General features: G+C 36.7%; 1 protein-coding gene across 10 annotated transcripts in view; it reads left to right on the plus strand.

The window, feature by feature from the left end:
• The first annotated feature begins 1,301 nt into the window (after window positions 1-1,301).
• KANSL1L (KAT8 regulatory NSL complex subunit 1 like) overlaps window positions 1,302-20,884 on the plus strand; it is a 171,006-nt gene continuing 151,423 nt past the window's right edge. For 7 of the 10 annotated variants that reach the window (XM_069075232.1, XM_069075234.1, XM_069075236.1 and 4 more), the window contains exons 1-2: window positions 1,359-1,489; window positions 14,703-15,840. In XM_069075232.1, the coding sequence (XP_068931333.1) occupies window positions 14,732-15,840 (1,109 nt within the window). In that variant the 5' untranslated portion in view covers window positions 1,359-1,489; window positions 14,703-14,731. Of the gene's footprint in view, window positions 1,490-14,702; window positions 15,841-20,884 lie in introns of all 10 variants that reach the window. The other 3 variants (XM_069075237.1, XM_069075238.1, XM_069075229.1) reach the window with 2 other exon arrangements.

A 20,884-nucleotide genomic window follows, 5' to 3' on the forward strand; every position in this document is an offset into this window, starting at 1 on the left:
ATCTTTCCCACAGTTCTATTAAGTTAATGTAGCTGAAGAGACAACCGCAATTGATCGTAATCCTGAACCTAAAATCCGTATGAACATTTTTTTTCAAGTGCATTCGGTGTAAATTTGGTATTTGAGGAGGCATTCTATAATTCCACTGTCGTAAAGAGATAGTCTGATATATCAATCAATCGACAAACATTTATTAAGCCATAGTGTTAGGCTCCGTGCTAGGTGCTACGGAATACACTCTACTCTCCTGGAACCTGACAGCCAGCCTTGGAGCTAGGAAGAACTGGATTTAAGTTCTACTTGTAAAGTATAAGGGTTTAGTGATCTTGGGCTAATCATTTAACCTCTCGAAGCCTGAGGCAACTCTAAGACTATGAACTGCTGAACAGTTTCCAATCTGCTTGGGTCTAGTTCTCTAAACCAAAGAAACCTCTGGTCAGGGCAAAAACCCAAACTCAAAACCAGCCCCTTAGTATCACTGAAATCACAGATGAGATATCAACATAATTAGCGTAGTGAAAGAATAATCAACCCGAAAAAAAAATTTCCCATATTTATTTGATATCCGGCGTCAAGTCACTCCATTTACTGTCTCTTTTTTATTTTATTGCGGTACTGTGGAGTAGACATACTTTCTTATCTTCAAATCATCCAGAGGTTAAAACTCCTGGTTTTAAAAGAATCTAGTTAACTTAACTTTCTTGTGCCCAGGAAGGAGACTGAAATTAGGTGATTGCGGGAACTGTAAGCAGGTCGGGGGATACGGAGTTTTTGCACTCATAGGCTTTGACTTTGTAACATTGAGAAGCAGCCGCTTTTGAAAGCGATCAGGTGAGTGCCTGGGATGGCTTGGGTCCGGAGTGAGATGCAGGTCCAGCTAGGTGATACGGTCACTCTGCCCAAGCAGCAGCCTTTTTCCTAGCTGGGATGCCTTTCGTGAAAACCTTAATTTTACAGTGAGCAGGCTGGAGGACAATTCAGGGCACGCAGTGGGCTGAAGCAGTGGTCGAGGAGCAACTCTATTTGGCCTTGTGCGCGTCGGACCGGGGGAGGGAATGATGCGCAGGGTGGGAGGAGGGGGAGAAGGGAAGGCAAGGGATAGCTCAGCCGGATTCGGACTCCCAGACCGCTTCCCGAGCGCTCCGAAACGCTTCCAGCGGGTCCCACCTCCTTCCCGGGGGTTTCCCCACCTCTCACCGCCCTAGATTTGCATAGTGCGGCCCCTTCCCCAGCTGCGATTGGCTGGCTCCGCGACCGGCCCCGCCTCCCCCAGCAGGGTTCCATCCCCCGAGCTGTCCTGAGCTGCTGGCAGCCACCGGACTGTTAAACCGCGGCGGCGGCCGGGGCGAGCTGTGGAGAAGAGTTGGCGACGCCCCGGGCGGGGGGGAGGCGGGCAGGCGGCGGGCGGCCGGAGACCACCTTAGCAGCCCCCACCACGGCCGGACCGACGGTACTGCGGCGGCGGTGGGGAACGGGGGCGCCCCAGCAGGCGAGTGGCTGGGGTCTCCGCGGCGGGCTGAGGGGGAGCGGACTCTGCTGTCCCTGGGGGGCGCGGGGAGCTCCCGGAGCTGGGGACCGCAGCGCGGGGAGTGGCGGCGGGCGGAGGGGAGCAGGAGGAGCGCTGGCTAGCCGGCGGGGGGACCGCCCGACCAACCCCCGAGCCTTTTCGGGGCTGTTAGCCACTGGGTCCCCGGCAGAAGCTCGCGCCCACGGGGAGGGGTCGGGACAGGAGCCCAATTTAAACGGCCAAAACCGAACAGCCTGGGGAGATCCTGAGGGGAGGGGACCAAGGAGGAGGGAAAGAGAGGGGGGGGCGGACCCTGCCTGGGTCACGTGGGGGAAGGGCGGGGTCTGTCCCGCCTCTCTTTTGTTTTGGCTGGCGCGTGCGCTAAGGGAAGACCACGTGGGTTGCATTTGCCCTCCCCTTTCCTTCCTCGGTACCAACCCTCAAATCCTCTCTCCCACTTTGCTGTATCTCTTTTTAAGATATTAGGGTGTGGCCATGGCTGCAGTAATTGTGTGTGTGTGTGTGTGTGCGCGTGTGTGTGTGCGCGCGCGCGCTCGTGCGTGTTTTATGTTCTGAACTTTAGTTCATGTGCTCTATTGGGGCGGGACTTTCCTAATTGCATAGCCTAAACTGGACCAACCCAGCACAGTCTTAAGGGGATGGAATGGAGGGGAAGTTGTTAAAGGCGCTGAGACTGTATTTGGAAGAGGATAGAGTAGTAAAGTTAGTGCTCCTGTCCGCCAAGGAGGGGGAAGGAGTAAGTCTGGCCTCACTGCTAAGCCAGGATAGTAAAACTTCCCTCAGATAGCTTTCTTCCACTGTTTTGGTAGAAGTTTTTGTCCTTCATTGTGCAGTGAGGTGGAAAGTTCCCTGGATTTAGAAGCAACGGATCTGCGCTTGAGTTAGTTCTGCTTACCACCTGTGAGACTTTGGAGAAGTTGGCTTCACTCCTTGTGCCTCAGTGTTCTCGTTTGTAAAAATAAGATTATAGAACTAGACGATCACTAATAGCTCCAAATTTTATGAACTAGAACACTACTACAAGCTTAAGAATTTATACTAAACAAAGTGGTGTCTAGTGTTCATTACAGTCATTCTCTTTTGTCTTTTCTGAACTTAAAAGGTTTGGGGAAAAGGGAATGTGGTATTTTCACTGTCTTTTGTAACTTGATATGGTCCTGTGGAATATGCATCAGATGACTTCTGGGTGATGTTTACTTTTTAAACAAAAAACCCTAATTTGAAGTATTTATAGACACTGTGCCATGAAGACAAGGCCCCTTTTCCTTTTAATTGTAGAAAAAATAGTGGTGAAAAAAAAATCCATGTTGGGCAAAAAACATGCTTGTCTAGCAGTGATGGGAAAGTCTTTGAAATAAAAGTTGCTTGAATAAGAGACTAAGAATTAGACAAGTATATATGTTGTCAGCTGGCTTCTCTATGTGTAAGGCTTTTCTAGAACATTTAGAGATACAAACAGGGCACTATCTGATCTCTAGCAATTTAAATTTGTATCTACTTGGCCTAGTATATATTTGACTCTTAACAGTAGGTTTCATAAAGCTTTCTAACTGGAGGTTTGTAAACAAAAGTGTGAGTCCTCAGATATTATTTATTTATCTCAATCAAATTCTGTTGAAATATAGCAACCTTTCTGCTCTGATTTGATCTATTTATTTGATCTGCAGCTAAATCTTGTTAGTTTTCATTTTATTTCTTTTTCTCTTTGCAGCCACAGCTATATGTGGGTCTTGGTTACTGCTATTTGCCCTTCACTATCCCCGAATTCTAGACATCGTGTTAAGTCATCACAGAACCTGGAGGGTAGGGGTCTGAGCACCTTCATGGTATTAAGCAAACTCTTAGCTCTTGATCTCCCTTGTTCCTGTGATTCAGAGTTGACACTTGCTAAAATGAAAATCATTTCTCTCTGTATTCTCATTTCTAACTGCTTTAATACTTACATATCTAAAGCTGGAAAGGTACCTTAGAGGTTGCCTAGTCCAAAGCTGTCATTTTCTAGAAGAAATTGAAGCCTGGAAAAGTTAAGTGACTTACCTAATGTCACACATGTAAACCAAAGTCTTCTGAGTTTTTCCACCTTACCAGGGTCTTGAGTCCATATCATATGAAGAACTGGAGATTTTTAGCCCACAGAGAACACATGATCTCACTGTTAAAGAATTTGAAGGACTGTCATGTGGAAGATGGATTAGACTATTTCTTTTTATCCCCAGAGGGCAGAAGCAATGGGTAAAAGTTCTAGACAAGCAAATTTGAGAATGATATTAGTCATAATAATAATAACTACTATTTATATGGTGCTTTAAGGTTTGCAAATTGTTTTTACAAATATTATTTTGTCCTTATAACAACCTTGGGAAGTGGGTGCTATTATTATGTCCATTTTACAGATGAGGAAACTGAAACAAAGGGTGAGTTACTTGCTTAGGGTCACACAACTAGTAAATGCCTAAGACTAGATTCGAACTCAAGTCTTTATGACTCCAGGTACAGCACTGTCCACCATAGCCACCTGTGTCCTAACAAGTGAAATGCCCAGAAGTGAAATGGACCTCCTCAGAAGGTGGTGGGTTGCCTTTTCTTGGAGTTCTTTAAGCAAAGGCTGGATGACCTCAAGTTGGGTATATTATAGAAGGGATGTCTATTCAGATAAGGGTTGAATTACATGGCAGCTGAGGTCCCTTTCAAATCTGCTCTCTTCTGTTTCCATTCTTTTGAATAGGGCTGTCCCTCATGTGTATAGTGTTCTTCTTCCTTACTTCCATCTCTTAAAATCACTAGCTTCCTTCCAGAGATTTCCTCAGAATCCCCAGCTCAGATGCCACCTTCTAGGAAAAGTCTTTCCTGATCATGTTGTTTGTTAATAGTCTTTCCTAAAAGTAGTATTTACTTAATCATTACAGAGTATATGTTTATTTAAATACCAAGAAGGTTTTAGTTTCCATTTTAATTTTACAAAATTTTCTAGACTGGTTTCCTTCAAAGATTGTGATTTGGAATATGGACGATTGTTGTGACATATGGTGTTTTTTTGTTTTGTTTTGTTTTTTTGTCTCATTAGCTAGATGTTGTGAATACAAAGACAAAAACAAAATAGTTACTACCCTCAGGGAGCTTACTTTCTGTTAGGGAGTACACAAAATGTATGCAAAATTAATTCAAGCAGAATTGTGGGGAGGGAAAGAACACTAATAACTGGGGTTTTCATGGACTAAGTAGTACCAGAGTGGAGGCTTGGAAGAAGAAAAGGATTTTTCAAGGGAGAGTAGAAGATTGAGTGCATTGCATGTAGTGGGGGATTGCTCGTGTGAATGCGTAAAAGTGGGAGATGGAGTGTTACGTTCAGGAACAACTGTTATTGTAGTTTGTCTGGAGTGTAGAATTCATCAAGAGGAGTATGTGAAATCAGATTGGAAGGTAGGTTGGAGTCAGACTGAAAGATCTGAAATGTTTACAAGTTGAGGAATTTGCATTTTATCCCAGAAATACTTTAATGGGAGAGGCTTGGAAGGTTTTTGAGAAGGGAAATGACATCATCAGACCTGTACCTTAGAAATAGTATTTGGACGTTTGTATGGAGACTGAATTAGAGAAGGGAGGACTGAATCAAGGGGCCCAGTGGGAGGTAGTGTAGTAATTCAGCATAGTGGTCCTGAGGACTTGTCTGGTCTAGTGTGGAGGCCATGTCCATAGAAAGAAGACAGTTATGAGAGACATTATGGAGATAGAAATGATGTGACTTGGCAGTTGCTTCTATCTGGGAGAGAATGAAGAGTCAAGAATTAATCTGAGTTTATGCATCTGGGTGCCTGAGAATGTAGTTTGTTGTGGTTGTTCAATTGTGTCTGACCTTTCTTGACCCTGCTTGGGGTTTTCTTGGCCAAGATGCTGGAGTAGTTTGCCATTTCCTTCTCTATCTCATTATACAGATAAGGAAACTGAGGCAAACAAAGTTAAGTGATTTGTCCAGGATCACACAGCTAAGTAAGTGTCTGAGGTCAGATTTGAATTCATGAAGATGAAATTTTCTGATTGCGAGCCCAGTACTCTATCCACTCCACTATCTAGCTGTCTGAGGGTGGAGTTTTCCTCAAAATAAGTAGAGAAATTTGGTGAAAGGGTTGATTGGTGAGGGAAGCTATTTCTGTTTTGAGCACTTTGAATTTGAGATGTTAGTGGTACATCCTGGAAGAGATCTTCAAGAAGTGGCTCTTAATGCAGGACTATAGTAGAATTGAGGACAAAGGCTGTGGTATCTGTGTGTGTGTGTGTATGCATGTACATATATATGTGTATATATGTGTGTGCATATATATGTAATATATGCACATTTATGATTTTAAAGCCGAAAATGTATTCTATTCCTACAGGTAGGAATAGAACCTGTAAAGAACAGAGTGATGGAAACCATGGCAAGAGACAATATTTAGGTGGTTTCAGGCAGGACAGAAAGGAGCTTTTGGGTCCCAAGCTGAGGTTCTTCTCCTTTGGGGGCTCTCCACGGCACCAGGGAGCCAGTTGGGGTGACCCCAGAGCACTTGAGCTAGCAATCTCCATCTTAGTAAAACTGAGGTAGAAAATCAGGCCCCAGATATACTCTGACTAGAAAAGTCACAAAGTCCATCCACACACTTTTATTTTTTATATATAGGAAAAACCTAGAGACACCTTTAGGCCTGGTCCTAGAACTATTTTTAAAGTTAAACATACTGACTAGGATTATAGATTAAAAGCAGCTGGGATCTGAGACTGTTAAGGGATTAAAAAAAAACTTCTGAGAAAGGACAGTTAACAGTGATAAAAGGAATAACTGGAAGTAGCAGAATCAACTAGCAAATTCACCAACTATAATAAACCCATCTTTTTTTTTTTTTAAGCAATAGGGGTTAAGTAACTTGCTCATGGTTACATGGCCAGTTATTTCTGGGTGTGGCGCTAAGTATCTGCGCCTGGATTTGATCCACAGGTCATCCCGACACTGGAGCCCGTGGTTTTACTCGATGAGCCACCTGGCTGCCCCAAAAAACCCATCTTAAGAACAGTTTTCTTAGTAACTCCAGGGACTGGTTTTTTTTAAAACACAGTATAATAATTTATATTCCTAACAATGACCTCAAGAAAAGTTATCATTTTGTTCAGTATACTCTGTTTAAGATGGTAGGTAAATGTAGAATATACTTCATGAATTCTCCATAGAAATGGTTTAACTATAAAAAAAGATGTGTTATCTAAAGGAGTAAGCTTCAGCTACTTGGAAAATTCTATGGAGCTCTTTATCTCATTCATCTGAGATAAATAAGGCATTAATGCACCATGTTGAAGTGAATAAAATGCTATTTGGCAATGTGAACTTCAAAATTTTATCTTAAACCAATACATTACTCTTAGTATCTTAGTTATTTTCATTTTACTTAGTTTTTCTGGCATTTTTTTCTTGCCTGCAAATGGATATGAATGTTTTGGTTTTATTTTTAAATTGGGAAACCGGGTAGCAAAGTAGATAGAATGCTATACCAGGAGTGAGGAAGACCTGATTTCAAACCCTGTACCAGACAACAATAGCTATGTGACTCTGTGCAAGTCATTTAATCTCTTTCAATCCAAGTCATTTAATCTCTTTCAGTCTCAATTTCTTTATCAATAAAATGGGGATAAAAATAGCACCTATCTGGGGTGGCTAGGTGGCAAAGTGATTAGAGCACTGGCCCTGGAGTCTGGAGGACCTGAGTTCAAATCCAGCCTCAGACACTTAACACTAGCCATGTGACCTTGGGTAAGTCACTTAACCCCAATTGCCCTGCCTAACCCCCTCCACAAAGCAAAAAAAACCAAAACCAAAACCACTTAACTTGCTGGGTTATTATGAGGATCAAATGTGATAACATGTAGAATGCCTTGAAAATCTCAAAACTTTAGATATTATGTTAGATATTATTTTGTTAATGTTAGATATTATTAAATATTATGTTATGGGGAGAATTGTTTTGAATGCTCCTGCTTTTAAAACCTTTTATTAACTCTCATTATCTATTTGTTCTAACAGTGGCTTTGTGCCTAATCCTACACTCTTCTAATTCTTGAGTGGTTATTAGACATATTTGTGAGGCCTACATGTAATATTTTTAGATGCTTTGCCCTGCATATTCTGCCACATAAAATTAATTTGAGATTAAAGTGTATGGCTGAACTAATTTGGTAATGTACTTTAAGAAGTAAACTTGCCGTATCTAAGTTTACATACCATCATTGGTGATCAAGTAGATAACTTAATTCTTCAGTCGTGTTTTTGAGTCATGCACTGATAACTGAAAAATAATGAGCTCTACTTGAATTATTATTTGTTTGATGTCTTCTGTGACCACCCAAGCTGTTTTTATCTTTATTTGAATTCCTTTAGTTTCAGAGAGAATTCCTTTTTCATTTTTTTAAGCAGAATTTCTTAGTTATAAAATCTCTCACTAATAAACTCTTACTTATAAACTTTTAAAGAACTGAGCTAACCATATCCAGGACATGCCAAATACTATAGCGAACTGATGTAAATTAAGAGTTTTCAAATTGTTTTCTAAAGGAATCTGGAAAGCATGACACTATAGAACTACATTTACATGTTTCTACTGAGCAGCTGTGGAAGGCAGTAATCTGCATAAATGCTTTCCTCTTTATTTTATTAGCCTATGAATTAACTTCTGTATTGTGCCTTTTTTTTTGAAGGAAAAATTGTCAAAGAGAAAATGATAACTATGAATCATATACACATGAACACATACATATACATTTATATACACGTGCATGTGTATATATGTATATTAATTCACCTTACTGTAGGATCCTTCAGCTTCTGAAGATTCAAGAGAGTAACTTGGCTCTCTTTTTGTTACCTGAAATTACTCCTTGTCCTTTACTATACATGTAAGCACTCTCTGAAATTGTCCAAATTATAATTCTGTGAGTTTTAAGTATTTAAGGAATAGATTTATTACTTTTCAGATTGAAAATTAAAAAAAAACTTTAGTAGACAATATAAAAGACACGAATTGATTGGACTTTAGAATAAGGTAAACAAGATTTTGAAATTTACCTTTACTGCAAATTTTCTCAGGAGCAAGTCTTAGTATAGGCTAGCATAGGCTTACATTATTTCAAATGAAGGGGAGATTTTCTAGAATGGTATGCTTCTAATATTTGAAAGTTGCCAAAAGTTCAGTTAGATTTTTATGAGGAAGATACTTTGATTCATAATGTTTTGTTACTAAGTATCAAGCCCAACTCAATAAATATTCATTTTGTGTCTTTTTCCAACTCTAAGCAACCTATGGAGTACATGTTTTGCTAAATATTCTATGTTGACATATTGCTGAATTCCATTTAAATAATGCCAAATCCTAAAACATTTATATCTTAAAATCTTCTTAAAATTAGACACCTTAAAATTACAGGTTAAATCACTAATAGAAACATTTTGGAAGCAACAGGGAAAAGTTTGTTTGAAGGTTCACAAAATATTTTTGCAAGTAAAATTTATTTTCTTTTTAGCTCAGAAGGAATGTTCTCTGAGTTAAAGCATAAATTTAGAAAAAAATTACAATTTATGGCAATAGCAATGATTTGGCCATTTAAATTCTTTATTAAACAAATTTGATTTTGTTTATAATAACAATAAATTTCAGAGTGATCAAAGAAAAAAAATTTGAGTCATTTTCAGACTTTTATGAACTATGCAGCCTCACTAATTTTATCACATCTCAGACATTTGAGGGTTAAACTTGGAAGGAAAATATATACATAAAGTCAACTCTGGATTGCCAGCTTGAAGATTATCTATAGCCAGTGATTATATTTTTTTAAGGTTAATTACTAATGCTATCCAGAAAGAAAACTTTTTGTCTTTGCCTTATGCAGAAGACTTATTTTTGGTTTAAGCCAAATGTAATTGTGGAATTCTGTGGTTAAAAAGTAGTTATTTAAAGATAGTGATTTGTATATTCATTGTTGAATGAAATTGTATATTCATTGCCATTTGTACAGATGACATAGAGTGGACAGTACCTTGATTATTCATTCTTTTTCAAAGTGAAAAAATTTGCAAACATTGAGTTTGGATATTTTGTAGTTTAAGCAATGAATAGGTAGTTTCATAAGTTGCTGGAACCAATGTGTCTTCTCCCCTATTTCTCTCCTGTATTCAGTCTCCTAACTCCATCTCCTTGCTCAACAGTTATATCTAAATGTTCTGTAGGCAACTTACTTCATTCTATTTCCCCCTAAACCTACCTTTCCTTCTAAATTCTTTATATATGTAGAGGATATATCATCATCTTCTAGTAACTCAAGATTGTAATCTAGGAGTCTTCCTTGACTTCTGACTCACTCTCTATATCTTATCAGTTGCCAAATTTTGTTGATTCTACCTCTGCAACATTTCTCACATATGTCTCCTTTTCACACCATACTCACCCTGATTCTGGCCCTTATTATATCTCCCTTGAACTATTGTAGGAATCTTCTAATTGGTCTTTTCACACCCACCAATTCTTTTGCAATCCATTCTTCACCCAGCTGTCAAATTAAATCATAGTTTTGACCACATTATTCCCCTGATCAAGAAGCTTCAGTGGCATCCTCTGGCCTAGAAGATAAAATGTAAATTCTTCTTTTTGAAGAAGAAAAGTCTTTAAAAACTGACTCTAGCCTCTTTCCAGATTGACTGCATATTCTTCCCCATTATACACCCTTTGTTCTCACTGATCAGGCTTATTTGCTGTTCCCAGTATATGACATTGTGTTAATGACACTGTTACACATTTATGCCTTTGTACAAGCTGTCCCTCATGCCTAAAACTAAAACGCTCTCCTTTACCTCTGCCTTTTGGAATCCTATCCTTTATTCAAGATTCAGCCCAACTGCAACCTCTTACAAGAGGTCTTTCTTGTTTCTCCGAGTTTTTAGTGCCTTCCTTTTCCTATTACTTTGTATTTATTTTTTTGTGTCCTTGTAGTTTCCCCCAGTAGAATGTCAGCTCCTGGAAGGGGTTTCATTTTTGTATTATACCCCAGCACCTAGAATAATGCCTGATACATTGTAGATAATAAATAAATGCTTGTTGACTTGAATTTTAGGTTCTGAAGCCCCCTATTATTAAACTAACTCCTTGAGGGAGAAAGAATTATGATTTTTTTTCCTATGTTGTGACCAATACCAAGTTTAGGATGCATGTTCCATGAATGTAAATATTCAGCAAAGGTGATAATCATTGCAATAGCAGAATATAGAACTGGGGAGAAAAACCACTGGAGGGGGATTCTCCAGGATCCAGTTTGATATTAAAGAACCACCTTTTTCTTTTCTTCTAAGTGTGTACATCATTTGAACACTAATAATCAAGAAATAAATGTACATAAAAGTATCTTTTTTTTTGAGGACACTGAGTTCTTCAGTGTGTTGTGTAAATTGAGCATTCTTGGTTTCTCCTTTAATATCCTTTTATGAATTCAATAGCCTGGTCATTTAAGAGTTCTGGTATACTTCATACCAAATAAACATAATTTAAACATAATAACATTCAACAAATATTGCACTGGACATGGTCACCACTATTATACCACTTGTTCTGGATGTAGAATGTATAGGAGATAAGACTGAATATCTTCTCTCGTCTCTTACCTTGGAAGTTGATTGATTTTTTGGTCATTCTCAATTTGACAAATGAGCATGAATATCCTCATCTACAAAAAACCAGAAAAATCAGATTTTAGATGAAACCACATATCTTTAGTTGATGAGCAGCTTCTTTCCATGTCTTTGATACAACAAAAAGAATTGCTATAAATATTTTGATGCATATGGGCCCTTTCCCTCTGTGGACCCTTGTTGGTTCATGCCTGCTAGTAGTATTGCTAGATCAAATGGTTTTCACAGTTTGGTGTCTTTTGGGGTATAGTTCCACATTCCTTTCCAGAATAGTTGGACCAAACCACATGTCCATTAACAGTGTTTTTCTTTACCCATTCTTTCATATTCCCTTCAATGATTATAATTTTTTGGTCATTTTTACTGATCTGATGGGTATGAGATAGAAACTTAGAATTGTTTAAATTTGTATTTATGAAATTATTTGTGATTTGGAACATTTTTCCATATGATGGAAGTTGCTTTTAAAAAATGAATATCTGCTGATTCTGTTAAGATGCATTTATTTTTCATCTAATGTAGAAACTAGAAGTTTTTTTGTCATTTTGCATGTGCTTTTTTTTACTCTTAATAGTATTTTATTTTTCCAATTACATGTAAAGATAGTTTTAAACAGTTACTTTTATAAGATTTTGAGTTCCAAATTTTTTCTCTCTCTCCTCCCTCCCCAAGATGGCAAGCAATTCAATATAGGTTATACATCTATAATCATATTAAGCATATTTCAACATTAGTCATGTGGTAGAAGAAGAATAAGAACAAAAGGGAAAAACCATGAGAAAGAAAAAACAAAAAAAAGTAAAAATAGTATGCTTTGATCTACATTCAGATGCAATAATAGTTCTTTCTCTAGACATGGACAACATTTTCCATTGTGAGTTAGAAGCTAGAGTGTTAAGAAGACTTGTTATTTGAACTTGAATTTTTTTTTAAATGTGTGCTTTTTTTTAAATATTTTTTTTTTGCTTTTTGGAGGGGGGAGGGTAGGGCAATTGGGGTTAAGTGACTTGCCCAAGGTCACACAACTAGTTTATTTTTGTGTCAAGTGTCTGAGGCCAGATCTGAACCCAGGTCCTCCTGACTCCAGGGCCGGTGCTCAACTCACTGCACTACCTAGCCGCCCCTTAAATTTTTTTTTTAATGTAAAATATAATAAAATGAAGTTACTGAATTTAGGATTTTATAATCTCCCTGCATTGGTGATTTAAAGTGTTAATAGATAAGAGGATTTTGTTTCAATCATATACATACACACACATATTCTAAGGTACCCATTGTCAGAATATTTTAATACTATTTAATAATAAGATTGTGTGCACTTTAAAATAGATTTTGCTTTGGTCTGTTTTATATGACAAAAGTATAAGAAAATAAAAGCAACTCAGACATTCCAGGGCATGAGGAATCTTTCCCAATATATTCTGTGACAGCTTATGCCTCCTAATATATATGCTCAAAACAAAACCTAAACCGTTTTCTTATTTATTGATACTTTAAAGCCTAAATGTAGAGGGATTGTAAAATCCTATACACATATATTATACACCTTTATATATAATATATGCCTTTAAGAAATGTATAATTTTCATGTTAATTTTATATCCACATAATACAAATATGTGTGTATATACATACACACCTTTAAAAAGCATAAGTGGTTTGTATTTGGGAAGGTAATGTAGGAGGGGATAGAAGGCCAGGATGTACTCCTGGATGGGTTATACTGCTGAAACATGGTGTTGGCAGTAGTAGTCAGTGCTCCCCCGGGGACCCAACCACCAGTGTTAGTGGAAGTTGCAGAAGTAGCCCTGGAGGGGATGGTGACACTGTAGAGGTTTAATCTGGTATCATTTTGGGACCTTCACATTTGCAGAGATCCATTGTAGGGATTCTCAGCCATTAAACTCTCATTTTTGGATACATTAGATAAAATTTAGCTTTTGTTTCTCTTTCTTTGGGGCTGTAACTGGACAATCTTTTTTTGTCTTTTTAAACTGTGCTTCCTTACAAGTCAGACCAGATTTTTTGTGATATCTTTTGCTTGTTTGTATGCTTAAGTACTAATATTTATTGTATTCATATACTCTTTTGTATGTAGGCAAGAAGCTGTATAGATATTTGAAGATATTGAAGATGGGGAATGCCAATGCCTAGCAATTCCCCTACAGCATGGTATAATAGCTTATACCATAATGGGGTATTGCTCTGTTAAAATATGAGTTTATGTCCATTTTATGGAGTCAGTGTAGATTAGCATAAAGCATTCATTGGACTAGGAGTTAGGAAATGCAAGTTCTTAGTCTTGAGTCTGCCACTAACCAACTAGCTTTTCAGTTTCTTCATCTATAAAACGAAAGTGTTGGATTAGGTAATCACCTAGGCTCCTTCTAGTTCTAATATTTTATAACTCTAAGTAACTCTTTCTCAGAAGTAAAATGTACTTAGAAGAAGATAACATGAATGATGAAGAGCCTTTAGTTTTTGTCAAGTCAGGATCAGTTGAAGGAACTGGGGATTTTGAAGAGATATTAAGGAAAGACTTGAGGAAGAATGTAACAACTCCCTTTAGTTATTTGAAGTGTAATCACATGGATGGATTGTTCTTCTTGGCCATAGAGAGCAGAACTAGGACAAACAGGTAGAAATTGCAAAGAGGGAAATTTAAGCTTGATATAACGTAAACCTTTCTAACAAAGAGAGCTGTCTAAAAGTGAAATAGGCCGGCTGCCTCAGTACTTAGTAGGTTGTATTTCATTTGAAAATGTTAAAGGCTAGATGACCATTTGTTGGTTGTGTGGTAGAGGAAATTCTTGTTTAAGTATGGTTAGAAAAGTATGTACACTATATAGAATGAGAGTTTCTTCTGAAGGTTAAAATATATTGGTTCATAGTTTCTAAGTTATTAATATTTTCATGGTCTTTGTGTTTAGTGAAGATAGCTATTGTAATAGAATATTTTGAGTTTTAGATGTTGGTACAGGGGATTAAAATAAGTTTTAAAAGTGAATATTATACTGATAAATGTAGGGATAAAATAACTTGATACATACAACACGTGTGTGTGTTTTAAAGTATTTAATTCTAGCCTTTGTTAAAACTATGTGATCACAGGTCATGTCCGAAGTAAGGGCCTAGACTGAGAGGTAGAAAATTTTTCCTTTGTATCTTAACATTAACTTTCATGTATTTATTAATTCATTCACTTAGATATTTCTTGAATTCCTGCTATGTGTATGTCTTGTTGCTTTGGAGTTTTAGGCCTCAGTCTTATAGAGGGAACAGCAATTGCCATTCTTGTGAGCTATTTAAAGTCTCACTAACAGAAAAAGCTGAGGGTGAGGGAGAATTAGAAAGGGGAAGGAGCCCCATTCTGTTCTTTGTATGTATACTGCTACATCTAGAAAGGTTATGAGCTAGTGAAAAAACTTAATGTCTAAGTGTACAAATTTTTAATTTTTAATTTTCATATTTTATTTCCAGGTTTCCTGCAATTACCCATAGGAGTCGCCATGACCCCAGCTTTGAGAGAGGCTGAAATGAAGGGACATGGCATCCACTTGTCATCTTCTTTATCTAGAACCATGGAGTCAGAAACAGTGCTTTGTATGGAAAATCCAGGAACTGTTAAAGAAAAACTAAAGGGAGACTCCATTTCACAGATTAATTGCTCAATGCTGGGGTTTCCAACTCCTGAACCTGGCCTTAATACTAACTTTGTGAATTTAAAACACTTTGGCTCTCCTCAGCCTTCAAAACATTATCAGACAGTCTTTCTAATGAGTTCTAATTCTTCATTAAACATGTATAGTGAAAATTACAAACAAAAGAAATTAGGGGACCCTAATTGCAATAAACTAAAAAACGTGCTGAGGAATGGCACCAGCATTAGGCTCAGTAGAATTTGTCCTCCTAATTCTGAAGACTTCATCAAAAAGGAACCTTTATCAGAGACCACAAGCCAGTGTATGGCTGATTTGCCAAATGTTTTGGATTCCAATATAACCAGAGTCAGTAGTGTAGAAAATGTAGAGCTTCCAAATTGTAAATGGTACCAAAAGAATGGTCTTTTGGATAAGACTTCTGGTGCTGAGAGTAAAAAGAATCTTTTGCAGTGTGCTCAGAAGAAAGTTTGGCCTGGGCACACAAATGTACTTATTAGCTCCCCTGCCACTGAGAAAGAAGAAGAAGTGAATGCTCGTTTACTTCATTGTGTAAGCAAACAAAAAGTTCTCTTTAGCCAAGCCAAAAGAACTCAGAAACACTTGCAGATGCTACTGGCAAAGCATGTTGTTAAACACTGTGGTCAACAGATGAAATTCTCTCTGAAACATCAGTCCCAAAGAATGAGGATCTTTCATGAACCTGCCAGAATTCTAGACAATAGTTTCCACAGATGCCCTGAAATTAAACCAGAAGTCTGCTTATCTAATTCAGAGAGTGATTTGTGGAAAGATACAAAAAATGGTTTCGCGAGGTGCAGCATTGCAGAAATTCGGAAGTTTGCACTATCGGCTGCAGGTTTGTTGTCTCATGTTGAAGAGGGTTTAGACTCTGATGCAACTGACAGCAGCTCAGATGAAGATTTGGATGAGAAGCCCATTAGAAAAAGTGTCATGGTGTAAGTGTGAAGTTGTTAGATTTTTGGATATTTAGCAATTGTTTGGTACCCAACAATGATACACATTAACTTCAGTAATTAGGATGTTATAGCAAACTTTTTTCTATATCAGAGCAACATTTTTGTATACTTTGGGTGGTTAAAAAAAGTATGCTCTTGTGTTTACATTGTCTACCTAGTAAAGTTTGGTGTGTGTATATACTATTTGCCTTTTTATGTTATTTAGTTTCTACTAATAGGAGAAAACAACAATTTGTTTTGGCAATAATAAAAACTCTATGTAAGTGAATTTTTGTTTTTACCCTTTAGGTATTCATTTATGTTTTATGCTATTTTATGGCCAGGGTCTTAATCTTACCCCAAGTGTAATTCAATCTGACCATTTTATATCTTGACCAAGATGACTCACCATCACTCAGGCTAAATTCTGGGTTTAGATAATCCAGTATTTAGTTTACTTAGGACTTTTCTTTCTGATTTATGAAAATTAGCATATCGGCATTTTAACTAAATTCTTTATATCACTGATTCTCTTCCTCTACTATCCCCTGACTTTCATCTCATTTTCTTTTTTTTTTTTTTAACAAGTTGTAAGCATTTATTAAGTGTCTACTATGTTCCAGGCACTATACTAAACAAAAAACAGTCTGTGCTCTCAAGAAGCTCACAGTCTAATGGGAGAGACAACACAACTACGTACAAATGAGAGAGACAGATGTGTGTGTGTGTGTGTGTGTGTGTGTGCATGCATATACACATACATCAGTAAGCAATTTGGTTTAGGTTATACATGTACAGTCATGCCAGACATATTTCCATATTAGTCATGTTGTGAAAGAAAACACAGATCAAAAAAAAAACCCACAAAAAAAAAATAAAGTGAAAAATAGTTTCAGTCTGCATTTAAACTCCATCAGTTCTTTCTGTGGAGGTAGACAGCATTTTTCATCATAAGTCTTTTGAAATTGACTTGGATCATTGTATTGATGATAACAGCTAAGTCATTCACAGTTGATCATTGTACAGTAATTGTTATTACTATGTACAGTGTACTCCTGGTTCTGCTTACTTAACTCTGCATCAGTTTATGTAAGTCCAGGTTTTTCTAACATCATTCTGCTCATCTTTTCTTATAGTACAATAGTATTCCATCATAATCTTATACCACATCTTGTTCAGCCATTCCCCAATTGATGAACATCCCTTCACTTTCCAATTCTTTGCCACCCCAAAAGAGCTATTATAAATATTTTTGTACAAATAGGTGCTTTTACCTTTTTAAAAAAACAACAACACATATTTCTGCATTAGTTGTGTTGTAAAGAATTAGAACCAAGGAGAAAAATCACAAGAAAGAAAAAAAAGCAGCAGAAAAGAGAAAATAGTATGCTTCACTTTGCATTCAGACTCCACTTTCTCTGGCTGTGAATAGTACTTTCCATCATGAGTCTTTTTGAATTGTCTTAGATCCTTGCATTGCTGAGAAGAGCTAAGTCTATCAAATCTGGTCATTGCACAATGTTGCTGCTGCTGTGTGTACAATGTTTCTTTGTTCTGCTCACTTCACTTAGCATCAGTTTGTGTAAATCTTTCCAGGTTTTTCTGGAATCTGCCTGTTTATCCTTTCTTATGGAACAATAATATTCCATTACATTCTATCCTTTTCCTTTTTATTTATTTATTTATTTTAAAGCAATCGGGGTTAAGTAACTTGCTCGAGGTTACACGGCCAGTTATTTCTGGGTGTGGTGCTGAGTATCTGAGCCCCGATTTGATCCAGGTCATCCGACACTGGAGCCGGTGCTCTTACTCACTGAGCCACCTGGCCGCCCCTAAGCAATTGGGGTTAAGTAACTTGCTCAAGGTTACACGGCCAGGTGTTTCTGGGTGGGTGCCAAGTGTCTGAGCCCGGAACTTGATCTCCAGGTCTTCTCAACACTGGAGCTGGTGCTCCCACTTGCCGCCCCATCCTTTTCCTTTTTAAACATTTTTTCCCTTAGGATACAGTCCTAGTGGCAGTATTGCTGAGTATGTGCAATTATATAGCCTTTGGGTGTTGTTTCAAATTGCTCTCTGAAATGGTTGGATCCATTCACAACTCCATCAACAATGCATTAGTCTCTCAATTTTCCCACATTCCCTCCAACATTTATCATTTTCCTTTTCTGTCATATTAACCAGTCTGATAGGTATGAGGTAGTACTTCAGAGTTGTTCAATTTGCATTTCTTTAATCAATGGTGATGATGGGTATTTTTTTCATATGACTATAGATAGCTTTTATTTCTTCACCTGAAAACTGCCTATCCATATAGGATATCCATATATCCATGTTTTACCATTTATCAATTTAAGAATGACTTGTATTTTTTATAAATCTTAATTAATTCTTAATATATTTCAGAAATAAGACCTTTATCAGAGACATTTGCTGTCAAATTTTCCCCCCAGATTTCTATTTTCCTTCTAATCTTGGCTGTGTTGGTTTTATTTGTGAAAAAGCTTATAAGTTGTATATCATGAAAATTATCCATTTTATATCTTGTAATGCCTCTATCTCTTGTTTGGTCATAAATTCTTCCCTTAAATCTGACAGTTAAGCCATAACATGCTCCCCTAATTTTCCCATGGTGCCACACTTTATGTCTAAATACTGTACCCATTTTTACCTTATCTTGGTATACTGTGTGATATTTTGATCTCTATCTAGTTTCTGCCAATTTGTTTTCCATTTTTTTCCAGCAGTTTTTGTTAAATAGTCAGTTCTTATCCCAAAAGCTTAGATCTTTTGGTTTAACATATACTAAATTACTGTGGCCATTTACTATGATATATTGTGTACCTAATCTGTTTCACAGATCCACCACTTTATTTCTTAGCCAGTACCAGATTGTTTTGATGATTACTGCTTTATAATATAGTTTGAGATCTGGTAAGGTTAGGCCACCTTCCTTCACATTTTTCCCATTAATTCCCATAATATTCTTGACTTTTTATTCTTCTAGATGAATTTTATTTTTTTCAAGCTCTATAGAATATTTGTTTGATTGTTTAATTGGCATAGCACTGAATAAGTAAATTAATTTAGGTAGAATTGTTATTTTTATTATATTGGCTCAGCCTCCCAATGAATGATTAGTACTTTCCCAGTTGTATAAATCTGACTTTATTTGTGTGAAAAGTGTTTTGTAATTGTGTTCATATAGTTCCTGGGTTTGTTTTAGCAGGTAGACTCCTAAGTATTTTATATTGTCTACAGTTATGTTAAATGGAATTTCTTTTTTTATCTCTTATTGGTGGATTTTTGTTGGTAATATATAGAAATATTGACAATTTGTGTGGGTTTATTACATATCCTACAACTTTGCTAAAGCTGTTAATTATTTCAACTAATTTTTTAGTTGATTAGGATTCTCTAAGTATACCATCATAATATTTGCAGAGTGCTTTGTTTCCTCATTGGCTATTATAATTCTTCAGTTTCTTTTTCTTCTTTTATTGCTGTAGCAAGCATTTCTAATACAACATTAAATAAAAGCAGTGACAATGGACTTCCTTGCCTCCTCACCCTGGTCTTATTGGGAAAGCTTCTGATAATGCTTGCCAATAGTTTTAGAGAGATACTACTTATTGTTTTAAGGAAGCTCCATTTATTCTTATGCTTTCTAGTGCTACTAAAGTAGGAATGGGTGTTGTATTTTGTCAAAAGCTTTTTCTCCATCTCTTGAGATTATCATATGATTTCTGTTGGTTTGTTATTGATATGGTCAATTATGCTAATAGTTTTCCTAATACTGAACCAGCCCTGCATTCCTGGTATAAATCTCACCTGGTCATAGTGTATGATCCTTGTGAAATATTGCCATAATGTCCTTATTTAAATTTTGTCAATATTCATTAGAGAAATTGGTATAGAATTTTTTCTGTTTTGGCTCTTGCTCGTTTAGGATCAGTACTGTACATCATAAAAGGAATTTTGTAGGACTCCTCTGTTTTGGCTCTTCTGCTTTAGGTATAGCATTATATTTAAACTATATAAAGAATTTTGTAGAACTCCTTCTTTGCCTGTTTTCCCAAATAGTTTACATTGTATCGAAATTAATTGTTCTTTCAATGTTTGGAATAATTCACTTGTGAATCCATCTGACCCTGGGGATGTTTTCTTAGGGTGTTCATTGATGCCTTATTTAATTTCTTTTTCTAAGATTGGATTATTTAAGTATTCTATTTCCTCTTCTGTTAACCTAGACAATTTTTTTCTTACATGCCTCTATTCATTCTTTTATTTAAAAATTGAATGATTTATTTTTAGTTTTCAACAATCACTTCCATAAGTTTTAAATTTTCTCCTCCGTCCCCAAGACAGCTTACAATCTGATATAGGCTCTATGCATGCATTCCTATTAAACACATTTTCACAATTGTCAAGTTTCATAGAAGAATTATAATGAATGGGAAAAACCATGAGAAAGAAAAAAACAAAATATAACAAAAAAGAAAATAGTCTGCTTCATAATTCTTTCTCTGGAATTGACTGGCATTTTCCATCATATGTTCCTTGGAATTGCTTTAGGTCCTTGAATTTCTGAGAAGGGCTAAATCTATCAAAATCAGTCCTTGGTCACTGTGGCTGTTAACTTAATCTAGACAATTTATGTTTTTGTAGATATTAATTGATTTTGCTTAGATTAGCAGATTCATGAGCATATAATTGAGCAAAATAGCTCCTAATAATTGTTTTAATTTCCTCTTCATTTGTGGTGAATTCACTCTTTTCATTTTTGATGCTGGTAATTTGGTTTTTTTCTTTTGTTCAAAAATCAGGTTAACCAATGGTTTATCTATTTTATTGTTTCCCCCCCATAAAACCAGCTCCTGTTATTTAATAGACCAATGTTTTTTTTTTTTCAGTTTTATTAACCTCTCCTTTGACTTTCAGGATTTCCAATGTTTAATTTGGGTTTTTTAATTTGTTCTTTCTCTAAGTTTTTTTTTTTAATTACATGCCCAATTCATTGATTTGAGCTCTCTCTCTCTCTCTCTCT

Source organism: Petaurus breviceps, unplaced genomic scaffold (genome assembly GCF_028583685.1).
Source record: "Petaurus breviceps papuanus isolate PSGF00001 unplaced genomic scaffold, PetGlider_PUasm1.0 90903, whole genome shotgun sequence".
NCBI classification, from domain to species: domain Eukaryota; kingdom Metazoa; phylum Chordata; class Mammalia; order Diprotodontia; family Petauridae; genus Petaurus; species Petaurus breviceps.